This window comes from Stegostoma tigrinum, chromosome 3, assembly GCF_030684315.1.
Source record: "Stegostoma tigrinum isolate sSteTig4 chromosome 3, sSteTig4.hap1, whole genome shotgun sequence".
Lineage (NCBI taxonomy): Eukaryota > Metazoa > Chordata > Chondrichthyes > Orectolobiformes > Stegostomatidae > Stegostoma > Stegostoma tigrinum.
Genome location: NC_081356.1, coordinates 89,529,500 through 89,545,897, shown reverse-complemented (window position 1 = coordinate 89,545,897; position 16,398 = coordinate 89,529,500). Strand labels below are relative to the sequence as shown.

General features: G+C 45.4%; 1 protein-coding gene across 7 annotated transcripts in view; it reads right to left on the bottom strand.

Annotated features, from left to right (window-relative positions):
• kiaa0825 (KIAA0825 ortholog) overlaps window positions 1–16,398 on the bottom strand; it is a 398,499-nt gene that overhangs the window by 345,617 nt on the left and 36,484 nt on the right. For all 7 annotated transcript variants that reach the window (XM_048528205.1, XM_048528203.1, XM_059644749.1 and 4 more), the window contains exons 3-4: window positions 8,227–8,395; window positions 4,827–5,496 (exon numbers count right to left, since the gene is read on the bottom strand). In XM_048528205.1, coding sequence (XP_048384162.1) covers window positions 4,827–5,496; window positions 8,227–8,395 — 839 coding nt within the window. The remainder of the gene's footprint in view (window positions 1–4,826; window positions 5,497–8,226; window positions 8,396–16,398) is intronic.

The following is a 16,398-nucleotide window of genomic DNA, read 5'->3' as shown; positions in this document are numbered from 1 at the left end:
TGAAAGTGTTGGTTCAGAAGGTGCCAGTTAAAGTAAAACTAGCTGTACTTAAATTTTGAAATAATCAGAAATTTGAGCAATTCATAGCTCTCCAGTATAGTCTAGTTAGTCATAACATACAAATATATCCAAGACCTAAACAAACTAAATTACACCTAAACTGTAGATAACTGAGAGTCTCTAGATCTTCCAAAGTTACAAATCATGTCGAATAAATTTATGCATTTCAAATCCTTATGCCTATCAATGACTTAGTTTCTAATAGAGCAACAAACCAACACGTTAACATTCATTAGCTGCCATCTGCACCACCTCCAGCCAGAGGCCACCACCAGATACATATTCTCCTCACCTCCTCTCCCTTATCGGCCTTCTGCAGGGACAATTCCCTCCAAAACATCCTGGTCCATTCTTTCTTCACTCCCAACATCTTCCCACAGTCCCACGGCACCTTTCTTTGCAATTGTCAAAGATGTAACACCTGCTCATTTACCTCCTCCCTCCTCAGTATCCAGGAGACCAAACATGCCTCCCAAATGAAGCAGAGCTTTATCTGCACTTCACAGAGTCTAGACGATTGCATTTCATGGTCACAATGTGGTCTCCTCTACATTGGGGAAATGAAATGTAGACTGGTTTATTGCTTCACAGAACACTTACGTTCTGCCCCCAAAACTGACGCCTCCAGTTGCCTGCATCTTCAACACATCGCCCTTTTCCCTGGCCCTCGTGTTCCACAAAGGTCAGTGCTGGGACCACAACTTTTCACTTTGTATATTAATGATCTCGATGAAGGAACTGTGGACATTCTAGCTAAGTTTGCAGACGATACAAAAATAGGTGGAGGGACTGGTAGTATTGAGGAGGTGGTGAGGCTGCAGAAGGATTTAGACAGGTTAGGAGAGTGGGCAAAGAAGTGGAAGATGGAGTACGAGGTGGGATAGTGGGAGATCATGCACTTTGGTAAGAAGATTAAAAGCATGGACTATTTTCTAAATGGGGAGAAAATTCAGAAGTGTGAAGTGCAAACAGAGTTGGGAGTTCTAGTCCAGGATTGTCTCAAGGTAAACTTGCAGGTTGAATCAGTAGCCAGGAAGACAAATGCAATTTTTTTTAGATTAGATTAGATTCCCTACAGTGTGGAAACAGGCCCTTTGGCCCAACAAGTCCATACCACCCCTTGAAGCATCCCACCCAGACCCATTCCCCCATAACACACACACCTCTGAACACTATGGGCAATTTAGCATGGCCGATCCACCTAGCCTGCACATCTTTGGACTGTGGGAGGAAACCGGAGCACCCGGAGGAAACCCACACAGACACGGGGAGAACGTGCAAACTCCACACAGACAGTCACCCGAGGCTGGAATCGAACCTGAGTCCCTGGTGCTGCGAGGTTGCAGTGCTAACCACTGAGCCACCATGCTGCCCCTTGAGAGGACTTGAATACAAGAGCAGGAATGTACTACGGAGGCTTAAAAAGGCTCTGGTCAGGCCACATTTAGAGTATTGTGTGAAGTTTTGGGCCCCTTAGCTCAGGAAGGATGTATTGGCCATGGAGCGGGTTCAGAGGAGGTTCACGAGAATAGTCCCAGGAATGGAAAGCTCAACATTTGAGGAATGTTTGAGGATTCTGGGACTATATTCATTGGAGTTTAGAAAGATGAGGGGGAATCCAATTGAAACTTACAGAATACTGAATGGCCTGGACAAAATGGATGTTGGGAAGATGCTTCCATTGGTAGGAGAGACTCGAACCCGAGGGAACAGCCTTAGAGTAAAGGGAAGACTTTTTAGAAAAGAGAGAAGGAAAAACTCCTTCAGCCAGAGAGTGGTGAATCTATGGAATTGACTACCAAAGAAGGCTGTGGAAGCCAGGTGGTTGAGTACAATTAAGACTGAGATAGATAAGTTCTTGATTATAGAGGGGATCAGGGTTACTGGGAGAAAGCGGGAGAAGGGGGCTGAGGAACTATCAGCCATGATTGAATGCAGAGCAGACTTAATTGGGCGAATGGCCTAAGTTCTGCTCCTATATCTATGGTCTTAAAATCGCTATCTCAGGCTTGCTGCAGTGCTCAAGCAAAGTTCAGCATAAGCTGGAAGAACAACACCTCATTTTCCACTTGGGGAGCCTGCAGCCTTCTGGACTCAAAATCAAGTTCAATAGCTTTAGGGCTCAAATTCCCCTATGTCCTAGACCCTACCACCACACACCAAGCCTTGTCTTCACAAGGTCTGTTACTACACACCACCCATTGTTAGCCACTGACAATCTCCATTAACAGCTATTCACCCTCCTACCCAGATTGTTATCCACTCCTTTGTCTGTCCAACTGTTCTTCCCTCTCTTTGGGCTTTATCACCAACTATTGGTTACTCCTTACCCCTTCTCACCACCCTAACTTCTGCATAAAAACTAAAATTTTCCTAGCTACCATCAGTTCTGAGGAAGGGTCACTGGGCTGAAACATTCACTGATTTCTCTTCACAGTTGCTGTCAGATCTGCTGAGTTTTTCCAGCAATTTATGTTTTTGTTGTTGTAGATAACTATATAGTTATTTCAATAATTGCAGTAACCATTAAGCATTAGCAACATCCTACAAAAGTCATGATTTTATTGCATGGCAAAGCCCAAGGGGCTGAATGGCCTAGCACTTCTCCTGATGCGTGTGTTCATATGTTATATCATGGTACAGTAGTTGCTATAAATCACTCAACCGTAGAAATGGTGTAATAATATAAAAATAATTTGAGCAATTACAAGTCAGCTAGGCAGAATATTTAAAGTCAAATAATAAAACTAATTAAAAGAGGGTGTTTAGATCAAGGAACATTTACGAACATGATTGCACAAATAATTATCCTAACAAATACGATTCATTTAACCATGTTGGTGTTCTAGCAGATTACAGACACTGTCATTTCCTCTGCTCCCTGCCTCCTGCCTTTGAACTTGCTTAAACTGAGTTATGTTCCGGTTTCCAGCAAAAATACCAATCTTGACACCTCCTTATTGCCTGACCTGCTAAGTATTGCCCAGTATTTGAGATAACAAAGTGTGAAGCTGGATGAAGACAGCAGGCCAAGCAGCATCTCAGGAGCACAACAGCTGACGTTTCGGGCCGAGACCCTTCATCAGACAGGGTGCCCAGTATTTCTGTTTTAATTTCAGATTCCTGGCATTTACAATATTTTGCTTTTTGACTCATTTGCTTTAGTTGAAACAAACAGTAACTAGCTACTTAAATGTTTAGTAGTTACATAATTAAATGTTTTCAGAAATTAATTGCAAAAATATTGAAACAGGGATACTTCAGAAAATAAATTGATCATATATTTAAAAACATGAAGATGTGTGTAAAAACAGGGGATTGTTTACCTTACTAGATCTGGATTTTGCCAGTGGATAAGATTAATTTTCTGGTGAAATTTACTGACCTGTGACTGACCTCAATTCAGACTGTCAAATCGGATCATACATCATCATCCAACTGGGCTGAAAACATTAAAATGAACACAAGCATTGCAACTAATACTCCATAACCCTTTAAGTTTGTGTGGTGAAGTTGCATCAACAGTGGAGAAGTTCGAAAAAGTTTCAACCTAACCCATCCTGGACTGCTTACAACATGTTCTCCTTTCAGGTGGTTGCTATTTTAAGTTTGAATAACGTGAAAACTTAAGAGAGCAAAATTAGTGAATGACTTAAATTGTATATTAGATATAGTGTCGGTGACAACTTTTTTCTGCAATATAGGCAAACCATACAATCATAAATAATATCATCCTGTGCTCATAATTCAACACTAACATGCTTAAATTGACACATTAATACAGTTTCTGAGAAACTGTATTGTTAGAAAAATGTACAGCATAAAGCACGTGGAGTGACATCCCAGTCACATCTGACCAATTTTTTTTTACTACTCATGAACGGGATGTGGGCATCAATTGCTGGACAAAGATTTACTGCCATTCCTGGTTGGCATTGAGAAGGTGGCGATGAACTGCCTTCTTGCAGCAGTTCAAGAAGGCAGGTCACCGCCACCTTCTCAAGGACAACGTAGGGATGGGCAATAAATGCTGGCCCAGCCAGTGACGCCTACATCACATGATTAAAGAAAAAAAAAATTTGGTCAAATGTGACTGAGATTAGTGCCACAATCATAGTCTTTATCAATTACTCCAACTTCAAGTATTTGTTTATATCCATTTTAAACTTATTCATAAAATCAGACCCCACCTGTTGAGTAGAGGGATCCAGATCCCTGGAAACCTGAACAAAGATGCTTCTCATTTTCTCTCTGGCGACTATTTTCTAGTGTTTTTGAATTATCATCTTTAGTTTTTGAACAATTCACTGAGGTAGGAACATTTTTCTATTCACTCTATCAAAACATATCATCATCTTGAAATTTCTATTCAGTTAGCACACAATTTTCTCTAAGGAGAACACAACTTTTTTCAATTTCTCCTTGCAAAATGGAAAGTGTTCAATCATATTTCTGGATTAAGGGTACAAAGAGCAAAGATGTTTTAAAAAAAAAAGGACAAATCCTTTGATCAACAAGAGAACCCTGACTCTGTTTAAAATCTTATCCAAAGATGACACTTCAACAAGGTAGCACCCCCTGAGTAGTAGTGCGTTGCCAACTTGCAACATGTGCTCAAGTCCAGGAGCAGGGCTCAAACTCAGATCCTTCTGGTTCCTAAGTGACAGTACTGCCACTGAGCCAATAAACAAATATATATCTATAATATAAAAAGTAACATATCAAAGTTATTCAGAATAAAATAAATAGCAATGAAAGACACTGACCCACAGACTGTACTGCTCCTTTTTGTTTGTTTAAGTTTTTGCTTGTCTTCTCCAAATTTTGGATATTTTTCCTCAGCTGTTGCTCACAAAGTTTTTCAATAATAAGACTGAGTTCATCTGCAATGTTCTGCAAGTATGCATTATTAATAAATTTCAATACTTTAGAATCCTCCACAAGCGTACGTAAAGCATACATATCTTGTCTCAGCATTGTACACATCACAGGAATCATGTTTTCAAACCCATGAGCCACTTTGTCAAAACTGATCTCATCAATGGTGGTCAATACATTATTCTTCAGCATATCTTGCACAGATTTGCACTGGATACTTTGATATTTGGTTAGAACTTCAGATTCAGGGTACAAAAATAGGAGTCGCTGAAGACATTGTACTTTGAATTGAATATCTGGAAGCATGTAATTTATTTCTTGACAATTTTGAAGTCTATCCACTAAGAACCTACGCAGATGTAACCTCACATCATCCCACACAGACAAGGCATCTAGAGAATCATTGAACTCAACAGCATGAACTGAAGTACTGGAAGGAACATGAAATGAAGCTCCACATGAATTCAATGGAAACACAACACCACACTCAGTAGAGATATCCAGGAGTAGCTGCAAAATTATTTCTTCTGAGCCTTCTTCTGTCTTCAGAAAGTGAAGCTTTCAGTAAAAAAATGAGAGACAAGAGTAAATAATCATGGAAAACTATACAACTGATATCAATAGTAACCAGTTATTGTTTGTTCTCAAAACCCAAAATAAACGATATTCGGAGCAAGAGTTTCACATTACAAAATAGGTACAGCATCTCCAACAATTTGAAGAAAATCGAATCCAATGGGTGTATATATTGTACAATGGTTTTAAAAATCTTCTCCAGCTATAAATTCACAATTGATTTACTGCAAAAAGCAAAGAGTAAATTTTGCAATATTTATTCTCATGGCATTCTGAAATTAAATTCTCACTCTGGACTTTAAAGGTGCCATCAACTTCGGAGAAAGCAATTCACACAACAGATTTATTTTGTGCACTTTTTGAAGTATTATTTCATGGAATGTGGACATCACTCCATCAGCCAGCATTTACTGTCATTGCCTAATTGCTCCTAAGAAGATGGAGAAGAGTCAGACATTTCTGACTGTACTACCTTAATGTACATAAATCACCCATTTACATTTTATACTTTCCCATTCCATTTTTTCCTCTGGTCACTGAACAGAAGACTCAGAATGAATGTATAGTGTAAGTACGGGCTCACAATGTTCCTCTCAAATATACTCAAACACAGATTTAGCTGAGCTTTCCTCAGGAATTTCCATTCTACAGGAGAATGCCAAATTTTACTCAGTGTCACCATACTATTACACTGGGGAATTATAAGCGTATCATGTCTCCTTCATGTATCATGTCTTCTTCACCCACTACACAAAGTATTTGTTGATGTATTTGCTGGCCAGAAAAGCATTAAGATCTGGATTCTCAACATGATGGAGTCTCTCCATCTTGCTGAAAATGGGTGACAAGCTCAGAAACTGGAGTCCCAACCCCAAACAAAGCACTTCCCAATTTCAAATACCAGGTGATTCATCTTTTGCACATCAGTGTTTCACGGCAGCATATTCCTAATTGAACTAGCAGCTGCCTCTCCCTCAGGTCAGATTTCAGTAGTCTATAAGCATGAAACCCAGAGTGTACAGAATAGACCTGGTAAACTATCAAATTTCTTTGAATACCCAAAGATACCATACCCTGGACATGATCCGAGGGCACATCTGGGGGAAGTCAGGGATAAACAAGCACAAGTTGAATTTTCACCCTTGACAGAGGCATGGGAACAGATCCTACAGATGCATACGTTTGCACCACTGGTCACTTCTGGGACATTTTTCCAGGGGAAAGATTGAAGAAGGAAGAACTACCCATTTCCAAAAAACAATCAATCATTTAAGGTGAATCAACGGTGGACAATCAGAAATTTTTAGCCAGCCTGTGGGTATCACACAGTTCCAATTTCAAGTTGCGCTGCTTAGAAGCAATCTACCAACAGCAAAGCAGAAAGGAGGAGCTGCAGGCAGCACTGAAGGCTTTTTGCACCCGCCTAGCTACATTTGCAGCCAAAAGCAACCATGTTGGGGTGGGGGGGGGGGGTCATCTAAATTTGCAGATGACTCAAAAATAGGATAAGAAAATATACTGTGAAGTTGACATGAGGAAAATGAGGATGGAAATAGATAGGTTGGATGATTGGGCAAAAATCTGGCTGGTGAATATAGTGTAGTAAAATGGGAAACTTCGCTTTAGTAGGAAGAATAAAAAAGTGGACTAATATTTAAGTGGAGAACTATAGAATTCCAAGATGCAGAGTGAACTAGGTCTTCTAATACATGAGTTACAAAAAGGTAGTATTTCGGAACAGCAAATAATTAAGAAGGCTAATGGAATGATACCCTTTGTTAAAACAGGAATTGAACATGAAAGTAAGGATGTTTCATAAATACAAGACATCACTGAATCAACATCTTGAATATGACATACAGTTTTGATCTCCTCATTTGTGGAAGGATGCAAAAGCATTGAAGTGTTTCAGGAGGTTTACCAGATTGATACCAGCAAAGAGACAATTATCATAGATCTTATGAGGATTGGGCTGGCAGGGCTTCTTTTTACAGATGTCTAGAACCAAGGATTATTTGAGTAAAGCTTACACAAGATCTTGAATGATCTTGACAATGTGGGCATAAAAAGAATGTGCCCTATTGTTGAATGAGACTGGAACCAGGAATTAGCCTTTTAGGATAGATGTGAAGGGAATTTATTTTTAATCTGAGCTATGTGCAATTTTGGACATGTAGCAGGAAGCTAAGCTAGAGAAAGACTCATCACAGTATTCAAGGTATTTTTGAATCACTGTTCTGAGATGTTATCACACACCTGCAGTAAGTGGGGTTTGAACCCAGGCTTGCTAACTCAGGGTTATGGATGCTATCGCTACACGACAACAAGTCCATCACAGTATTCAACATTTATGTGGGCAAGTTTTGAGTGACCGATAGATAACTGCCACTACAAGACAGTTACCTGGTTGACTTGGCTATTTTAACTTATACAAAGTCTATCAGTTCTAGGTCAGAATCTGATTCTTACTCTAAAGAAGAACTTGAAAAGGGTTTACGAATTGTATCTCCACTATGAACCAAATTCCCAAAAATATTCACGACGTAATCTCCCTCACACTGATGGTGCACTCTTGCTGAACAATGTCACTCCATGGCATTGTGGGGCAGAAGCTGAGCAGGTAAGAGAGCGCTGGGCAGCCACAGAATATTAACTTTCAAGAAAACACTCCCACTTCATTTGAACATTTAAAACACAATAAATCTTATTTACCAGTGCTTTGAGAAAGTTTATCAGCTGGTCACATGGAGTCGTGAATGGTTTGACACAGGAAATATTGTAATTGCTTATCCACTGTAAGCTGTCACCAGTGTTCTGTAGTTTCCCTCCCATACATAGCTTACTTAGATCTGATTGCAGCTCCTTCACAGTCTGCTCAATGCTGAAAGACAAGAGTGGGGAACTGTAAAGAACAAATGAATTGAAACATTTTCATATATAAAAGGCTATGCAAAGGGAACAACAATGTTAACATTGCATCTTGGGCAAGCAATAAGGAAGTCAATTGTGTTTTGATCCTTTCATAAACAAAATATAGATGATGAAGGTCCTTTGCCCTAAGAGTACCCTTCCATGGAAATCTAAGATTCCCCCAATCACATTATTTAATAGGTTGTTGATTAGGTCTAGCATTTCAAATTACACTGTTCTAGTTGGAAATAATTCCAGCTACCGAAGTTTGTATTAGTATTTGCACTTCCTTTTGCATAAGAGTTTTTATTAGCGTATAATTATCTATTTCTTCCCATCCCCTTTACAACCTGAAGAAAGGTGCTCCAAATTTAACTGTGCTAATCAATTTAGTATTTTCTAACTGGAAAATACATGGATGATAATGAGCCTATATCAGAAGAATGCCAAACCAGACTGCTAAAATTCAATACGAACTTCTGATAAAACCCACTCAATCCCAGAAACTGGAGTACCGCCGTCTTCATTGACGGTATGGGAAACTCCCCAGTTGCTTTTGTTTTCACATCCTGTGGGGCCATCTGTCTAGTCCAATAACATGGCCCAGGAACGTGACTTGGGCTTTTGCAAACTCACTTTTAGCCAGGTTTATCACAAAGCCCAGTACTTGAAGTCAAACAATTCCAACAGATGCTGTAAATGTTCCTTCTATGGGTCCTTAAAAATCAACAGTCTTTAAATATCCACACAATTGAATAATCCAGAAATGACTTTTTTGGTTAGATTTTGAAATGTGATTAGCACATTTTTTCATACCAAATGCAATGACTTTAATCTGGTACTATCCATTTGGTGTCACAAAAGCCAAAATTTTCTTCACTCTGTTGGATAAAGGTACTTACCAATATCCTCTGAGGAAGTCTCATTTTCTCAATACAGTATTCCAAACATGCAACAGGATATGAATCAGGCTTTGCAACTACATTGAATTTGCGATAGGCCACACATAATCGTTGGGGACCATATGGTTTTGGCACCATTACTATGGGTGAGCACCAGGTGCTGCAACTTACTTCAATTATATTGTCTTTAATCAGGGAATCAATCTCTTTTTGAACCTGTGCCAACTTTAGAAGGTTAGGTCTATAAAGGATATTGCTTAATTGGAACAGCATGCGTAATTAAATCAGTACTTCCCAGCTTATTCCTACATATCTCTCCATTGATTGTAATAACTCTTGTAGGTCATTTTGATTTTCTTCTGAAAGATAGTTCAATACTTCATCCCAATTTTTGAGAATTTCCTCATTGTCCAATTTAATTTGAGCAATGTCCAATTCAGAATCATCTGAACTTGGTTCTTCAATCTGTGATGTAACCAATAACACATTCTCCTTCTGCTTTCCATCCCTGTCAAAATACCTTTTGGCCATATTCACATGACACACTCCATGACATTTTTTTATTCAACGTTCTTATCAAATAATTAAGTTTGATGCTACTGTTCTGTTTAGGGTGTAGTGGATTTGAATTGTTTTATTCCTAAGCCATCCATGACTTCTATGAATAATGTTGATGTAAAATTTGATAAATGATCAATTGTATTGCTGTGGGTCATCCATATCTAGTAAAAATAATTTCAGTAATTCTTCTACAATCGTTTTAGTATGATATTACATAATAGAATGGCCTCTAGAAATCTAGTGGACACATCCATTATGATCAACACTTTTGTTTGAGATGACGGTCATACACAATCAATTAAGATTCTTGTAAAGGGTTCCCCAATGCAGGAATGGGTATTAAAGGTGCTAATTTTATCACTGCCTGAGGTTTTCCAATTAGCTGACATGTCTGACATATCCAGCAATATTAAACTAAACGGTTATGCAGTCCAGGCCAATAAAAATGCTTTTTTTTTTGGATTTTGGCTAGAGTTTTCCTTACTCCCAAATAATCTCCTATTGGCAATTCATGTGCTAGCCGCAACACAACCTTTTTATCCCCCACTGGCAATACAACTTGATGAACTTCTGCCCACTTCTCATCGAACTGAATATGTGATGGTCTCTATATCCACATCAAGATGTCATTTTTAAGATAACATTCTGGGATAGACTCATATTCTTCTGTGTATGCTTTTTGATACAAGTGCTTTAGTTTTCCATCTTTCTGTTGTAATTCAGTTAATTTCTCTAAACTAAAAATATGCAATTTGTTGTCAACCTACTCTTATTTTCTTCTTTACCATTTGATCAAACACAGCTCTGACAAATGAACTCCAACTTCCTTATCTTTATTCTTTAATTTCTCCTCCTGCTTCAACCTATGGCTATGTGACCTAGTTAATGCACATTCAAGTAAAATCCCAGAACATGTTTTCTGTAATACTTCAGGTCCCCAATTTTCTACTTTTCAACCACAGTAGACATCACTCTCACCCACGATCTAGCTATATCATTACCAAGAAAAAACTGTATTTCTAGAACTGAGAATTTCTCTATTACTCCTACTACCATTACATTGAACAAACAGGCAGAAAGCTAGCCACTAGGATACATGAACATCAACTAGCCACAAAACGACATGACCCACTATCACTAGTATCCTTACATACAGATGAGGAAGGACACCACTTTGATTGGGACAAGACATCCATCCTAGGACAAGCCAAACAGAGACACGCATGAGAATTCCGAGAAGCATGGCATTCCAACCGGAACTCCATCAACAAACACATTGATTTGGAGCAAATTTACCATCCTCTGAGAAAAAGAACAGGAAATGACATCACCAACCCAAGGAACCCGAAACAGATAAATAGAAAGTGGGACATAACACCAGCGCTTTGTCGGAGGCTCACTGTTGATGTTACCTAGAATGGTGACAAAACATCTGGGGACAAACCTTACAGCTCAGTGAACCAGCTTACATCTCGAACACAATAAAGACCCACTCTCTTGTGGACTGAGAGGACGAGAGTGCTGTCTTGGAGGTGAAAGGAGGACATCGGGTTGGCTGTGCACCCTTGCGACCAGTGGATCTTAATGCTGGCTTCGGCCTAACGCTGGTTCAGGAGAGCAGCCAACCTGCAACGATGGCTGCGGCAAGTGCTCGTGCCCCAGGTCAGGGGGTCCGGAACACCATCCGTGTTTCTGTAAAGAAGGTGGATGAAGGTGCACCTGTGGACCGCACCTTCTTCGTGAAGAGGGTCCTGTTGGACTGTTGTGGGTTTGCTGCTGCGGACATTTACTGCCTGCAGGATTTCCCCGGAGGAGGTTTTTACGATTGACCTTCCGGAGTGCCAAGCTTTGCGAGCGCTTCCTGGAGGTTTTCAAGGAGAAAGGAGGTGAGGGCCCCCTCTCTGTATTGACCGCTGTCCCACTGTTTGTGATGCCAGCGCAGAGGAGCCGTATGGTGACTGTACACATGTACAACCCGCATGTGCCAGCAGTTGATGTCCTGACCTTCCTCGGAAGGTATGTGAAGGTGGAAGGGGACCTAACTGACATGGTGGACCCCTTTGGCATCTGGACGAGTAAGAGGCAGGTCAAGGTGACGCTGAGGATGGGCGCAGATGGGAATGTCGCACACCCACCGTCCAGCTTCGCGATCGGCGGATGCAGGGGCTACCTGACCTATGCAGGGCAACCTAAAGTCTGCCATGCCTGTGGGAGGTCAGGTCACATGGCGGCCGACTGCAAAGTCACCATCTGCAGGAACTGCAGGGAGGAGGGACACCTTGCAAAGGATTGCCCACGAGAGAGAAGCTGCAACCTTTGCGGGGAAGCGGGCCACTTCTATAGGGCATGCCCACGGCGGGGTACCACCTACGCCCAGGTCGCCGGCAGGGGAAATGCGGGGCCAGCCCCCCCGGAGGAGAGGAAGGCACCAGGGCCCAGCAAGGACCCCACTAATGTGCAGGAGGGCCAGGCCGTGCAGGAGGGCCCAGCCCTGCAGGATGGGCCCGAGGCCAGCAAAGCACCCCTGCAGGCTCCGATCCCCCCCCGACAACCCGGAGCCAATGGAGGCGGCGACAGGCGGCCCAGGGGAGTGGACAACAGTCCGGAAAGCGAGGAGGAAGGTGCGTCGACGGGCCCAGGAACCGCAACAATCAGGAGGGAAGAGGCAGCTACACGGGGGCTATAAGAGCTCCTCTGACGAGGAGGATTCGGAGAGGGCCCACCCGAAGCAGAAGTTAAAGGTCTCGAGGGGGAAGGAAAGCAGCACCCCGCTTCCAGGCGATGGGAGGCGTCCTGAGATTCACTCCGACACCCAGTCAAGTGCCGCTGGAGCACTGGAGGGCCCCCCGGAACTTCCAGGCGGGAAGGAGGAAACAGCACGTCCCCAGCCTGATCCGGAGCCGGGCCCTCCTGCCTCCGCACCCCTGACGGGGGGATGCCCCCCGGAAGGCAGCACAGATGGTTTCCTGAGCCCAGAGAGCGTCCAGCAGTTAGCCCGGGCAATGGGCATGAAGGGACAGATGGAGGGGCTAGACCTTGGACTTGGGGAGGGTACTGCGGTCACTGCCCACAATGGGGGTACGAATTGCGAGCATTAATGTGCGCAGCGTCAAGTCAACCGCGAGATGTGTGTCCACGTTGGCCTACCTGACCACCATCAAGGCGGACCTCCTGTTTCTGCAGGAGTGCGGGATACCGCACCTCGGCAGGTACGGGAAATGGTCCGGCGCCTGGACCTGTGGGCCTTCGATCTGGTCGGGGGGTAACGACTGTCGCTCCTCGGACCTGGCTATTCTGCTGCGGGGGCACAACTTCACCATCTCTCAAGTTCAGGAGGTGGTGGGGGGGCGCCTCCTAGTGGCTGACATCACCTACAGGAACGCTCCCCTGAGGCTGATCAACGTGTACGCCCCAGCGGTACGGAGTGAGCGGTTGGCCGTCCCGCAGCGGCTTCCACCCCTGCTGGCTACGTCCAGGCCGGTCATCCTAGGCGGAGACTTCAACTGCATCATTGATGCAGATGGAAGATCCGGCGTGGGGACAGCGGGTGGGGGGATTCAACTGGACGTCACGTCCAGATTCCTGATGGGCACGGTGAAGGACGCCAAGCTGCTCGACGTCTTCAGCACCCCTGCAGATGGAGCGCAGCAGAGGTACACCTGGTCGCGGCCAGACGGGTCTATCCGCTCAAGGATAGACTTCCTGTTTGTGTCACAGACGTTCTCGGTCAGATCCACTGGTGTCGAGCCGGTGTTCTTCTCTGACCACTGCCTCCTGTTGGCCGACTGTCACTTACAGGACGACCAGCCGGCCGGCAAGGGGACGTGGAAGCTCAACACGACTCTGTTGACCCCAGAGAACGTCGAGGAGCTTAAGAGGGAGTACACCGGTTGGAGAACCGTGAATCCCCTCTTTGAGTCTCCAGGCGACTGGTGGGAGACGGTGAAGGAGAACATCAAGAGGTTCTTTGTCCTCAAGGGTGTTCAGAAGGCAAGAGAGAGGCGGGGAAAGCTGTCGCGACTCCAGAAAAGGGTGCAGAACCTGCTCCTTCTGCAGTCGATGGGAGTCGATGTCACGGAGGACCTCCGCGAGGTGAGGGGCCAGCAAGCCTCGCTCTTCGCCGCAGAGGCCTCCAGGATAATCTTCCGGTCCAGGGTCCGCTCCGTGGAGCAGGACGAGACGTGCTCGCGTTTCTTCTTTCAGAAGGTGCACAAAGAGAACTCTGTGCTTAGTCGGCTGAAGGAGGACGACGGCTCGGTGACGTCGTCTCGGCCCGACGTTTTGAGGATCAGCAGATCCTTCTATGCCGGACTGTACGACACGAAGCCCACGGACAGCACGGCCTCCGAGTCGTTCCTGTCGTCTATCACGGAGGTCTTAGACGACGGCACGAGGGAGTGGCTGGACCGGCCGATATCCCTGGACGAGCTGGCCAGAGCCCTCAAGTCCTTGCAGAGGAATAGGACTCCCGGAAGTGATGGCTTACCGGTCGAGCTGTATTCTGCTCTGTGGGGCCTGGTCGGTCAGGACCTGCTGGAGGTGTACGATAGTGCGCTTCGGGCAGGGGAAATGTGCAAGTCCATGAGGAAGGGCATCATCACCCTCATTTACAAGAGGAAGGGGGAGACGGAAGAAATTAAGAATTGGCGTCCCATTTCACTTTTGAACGTGGATTACAAAATCCTGGCCAAGGTCATTGCCAACCGGGTCAGGTCTGTCCTGGAGTCGGTGATTCATCTTGACCAAACCTGTGCTGTGCCGGGCAGGAAGATCGCTGAGAGCTTCGCGCTCATCAGGGATACGATCGCCAACGTACAGGACAGGCGGGTGGACACCTGCCTCGTCAGCGTGGACCAGGAGAAGGCCTTCGACAGGGTCTCTCATGCTTACATGAGGGACGTCCTCTCCAAATTGGGGTTCGGGGAGGGCATCCGCAATTGGATCCGGCTGCTCTACGCCAACATCGTTAGCGCAGTCTCGATCAACGGGTGGGAATCAGACAGTTTTCCTGTTAGATCTGGAGTCAGGCAGGGCTGCCCGCTCTCTCCTGCCTTGTTCGTGTGCAGTGTGGAGCCCTTCGCCGCCTCCATCAGGAAGGACGTGAACCTGAAGGGCGTGACTATCCCAGGCAGCGGAGGCCTTCAGGTCAAGACCTCCCTGTACATGGATGATGTCGCCGTCTTCTGCACTGATCGTCGGTCGGTGAGTAGGCTGTTGGACATCTGCGGCCAGTTTGAACTGGCCTCGGGTGCCAAAGTCAATAGGGGTAAGAGCGAGGTCATGTTCTTCGGGAACTGGGACGACCGCTCCTTCATCCCCTTCACCGTCAGGACAGACTACCTGAAGGTGCTGAGTGTTTGGTTTGGTGGAGCTGGGGCATGCACTAAGACTTGGGAGGAGCGTATCTCCAAATTTAAGCAGAAGCTGGGCAGGTGGACGCTCCGGTCCCTCTCCATCGTGGGTAAGAACCTGGTTGTCAGGTGCGAGGGGCTTTCGGTACTGTTGTATGTGGCGCAGGCCTGACCTATTCCCTGGACCTGCGCCGCTGCGGTCACCCGGGCCATCTTCCACTTCATTTGGGGGTCGAGGATGGACCGGGTCCGCAGAGATACCATGTACAAAGACCTGGAAAATGGGGGAAAGGGCGTACCGAACGCCACCCTCGCCCTGACGGCTACCTTTGTGTGTGGCTGCATCAAGCTGTGCGTAGATCCTCAGTACGCAAACACCAAGTGTCACCACTTACTGAGGTTCTACCTGTCCCCGGTGTTGCGAAGGATGGGCCTGGCCTCGTTGCCGCGGAACGCTCCGAGTAGTTGGACCGTCCCGTACCACCTGTTCTTCATGGAGAAATTTTTGAAAGGAAACACCTTTGACCACAAGGCCGTCAGGCAGTGGTCAGCACGTAGTATCCTCAGGACCCTTCGGGAAAAGGAGAGGGTGGATCCCGTCGTGTGGTTCCCCATGCAGACTGCCAAAGTCGTTTGGCAGAATGCCTCATCGCCAGAACTTTCAAACAAGCACAAGGACGTTGCTTGGCTGGCGGTGAGAGGGGCTCTGCCAGTGAGATCCTTTATGCATGCCCGGAATCTCTGCACCACCGCACGCTGCCCTCGAGGTGGCTGCGGGGGGGACGAGACTGTTGATCACCTCCTTCTGGAGTGTGCCTATGCGCAGGAGGTCTGGAGGGGGATGCAGTGGGTTTTGGCGAGGTTCGTCCCGAGCAGCTCCGTGACGCGGGACTCCGTGCTCTACGGGCTGTTTCCGGGGACGCACACCGAGACCAACATCAACTGCGCCTGGAGGACCATCAATGCGGTGAAGGACGCTCTTTGGTCTGCCCGCAACTTGCTGGTCTGCCAGCTGAAATAACTGACCCCGACCGAGTGTTGCAGACTGGCGCACTCCAAGGTCCAGGGCTACGTGCTGAGGGACGCGCTAAAGCTTGGGGCAGCCGCCGCCAAGGCGCGGTGGGGAAAGACCACCGTATGAGCCCCCTCGTCCAGAAAAG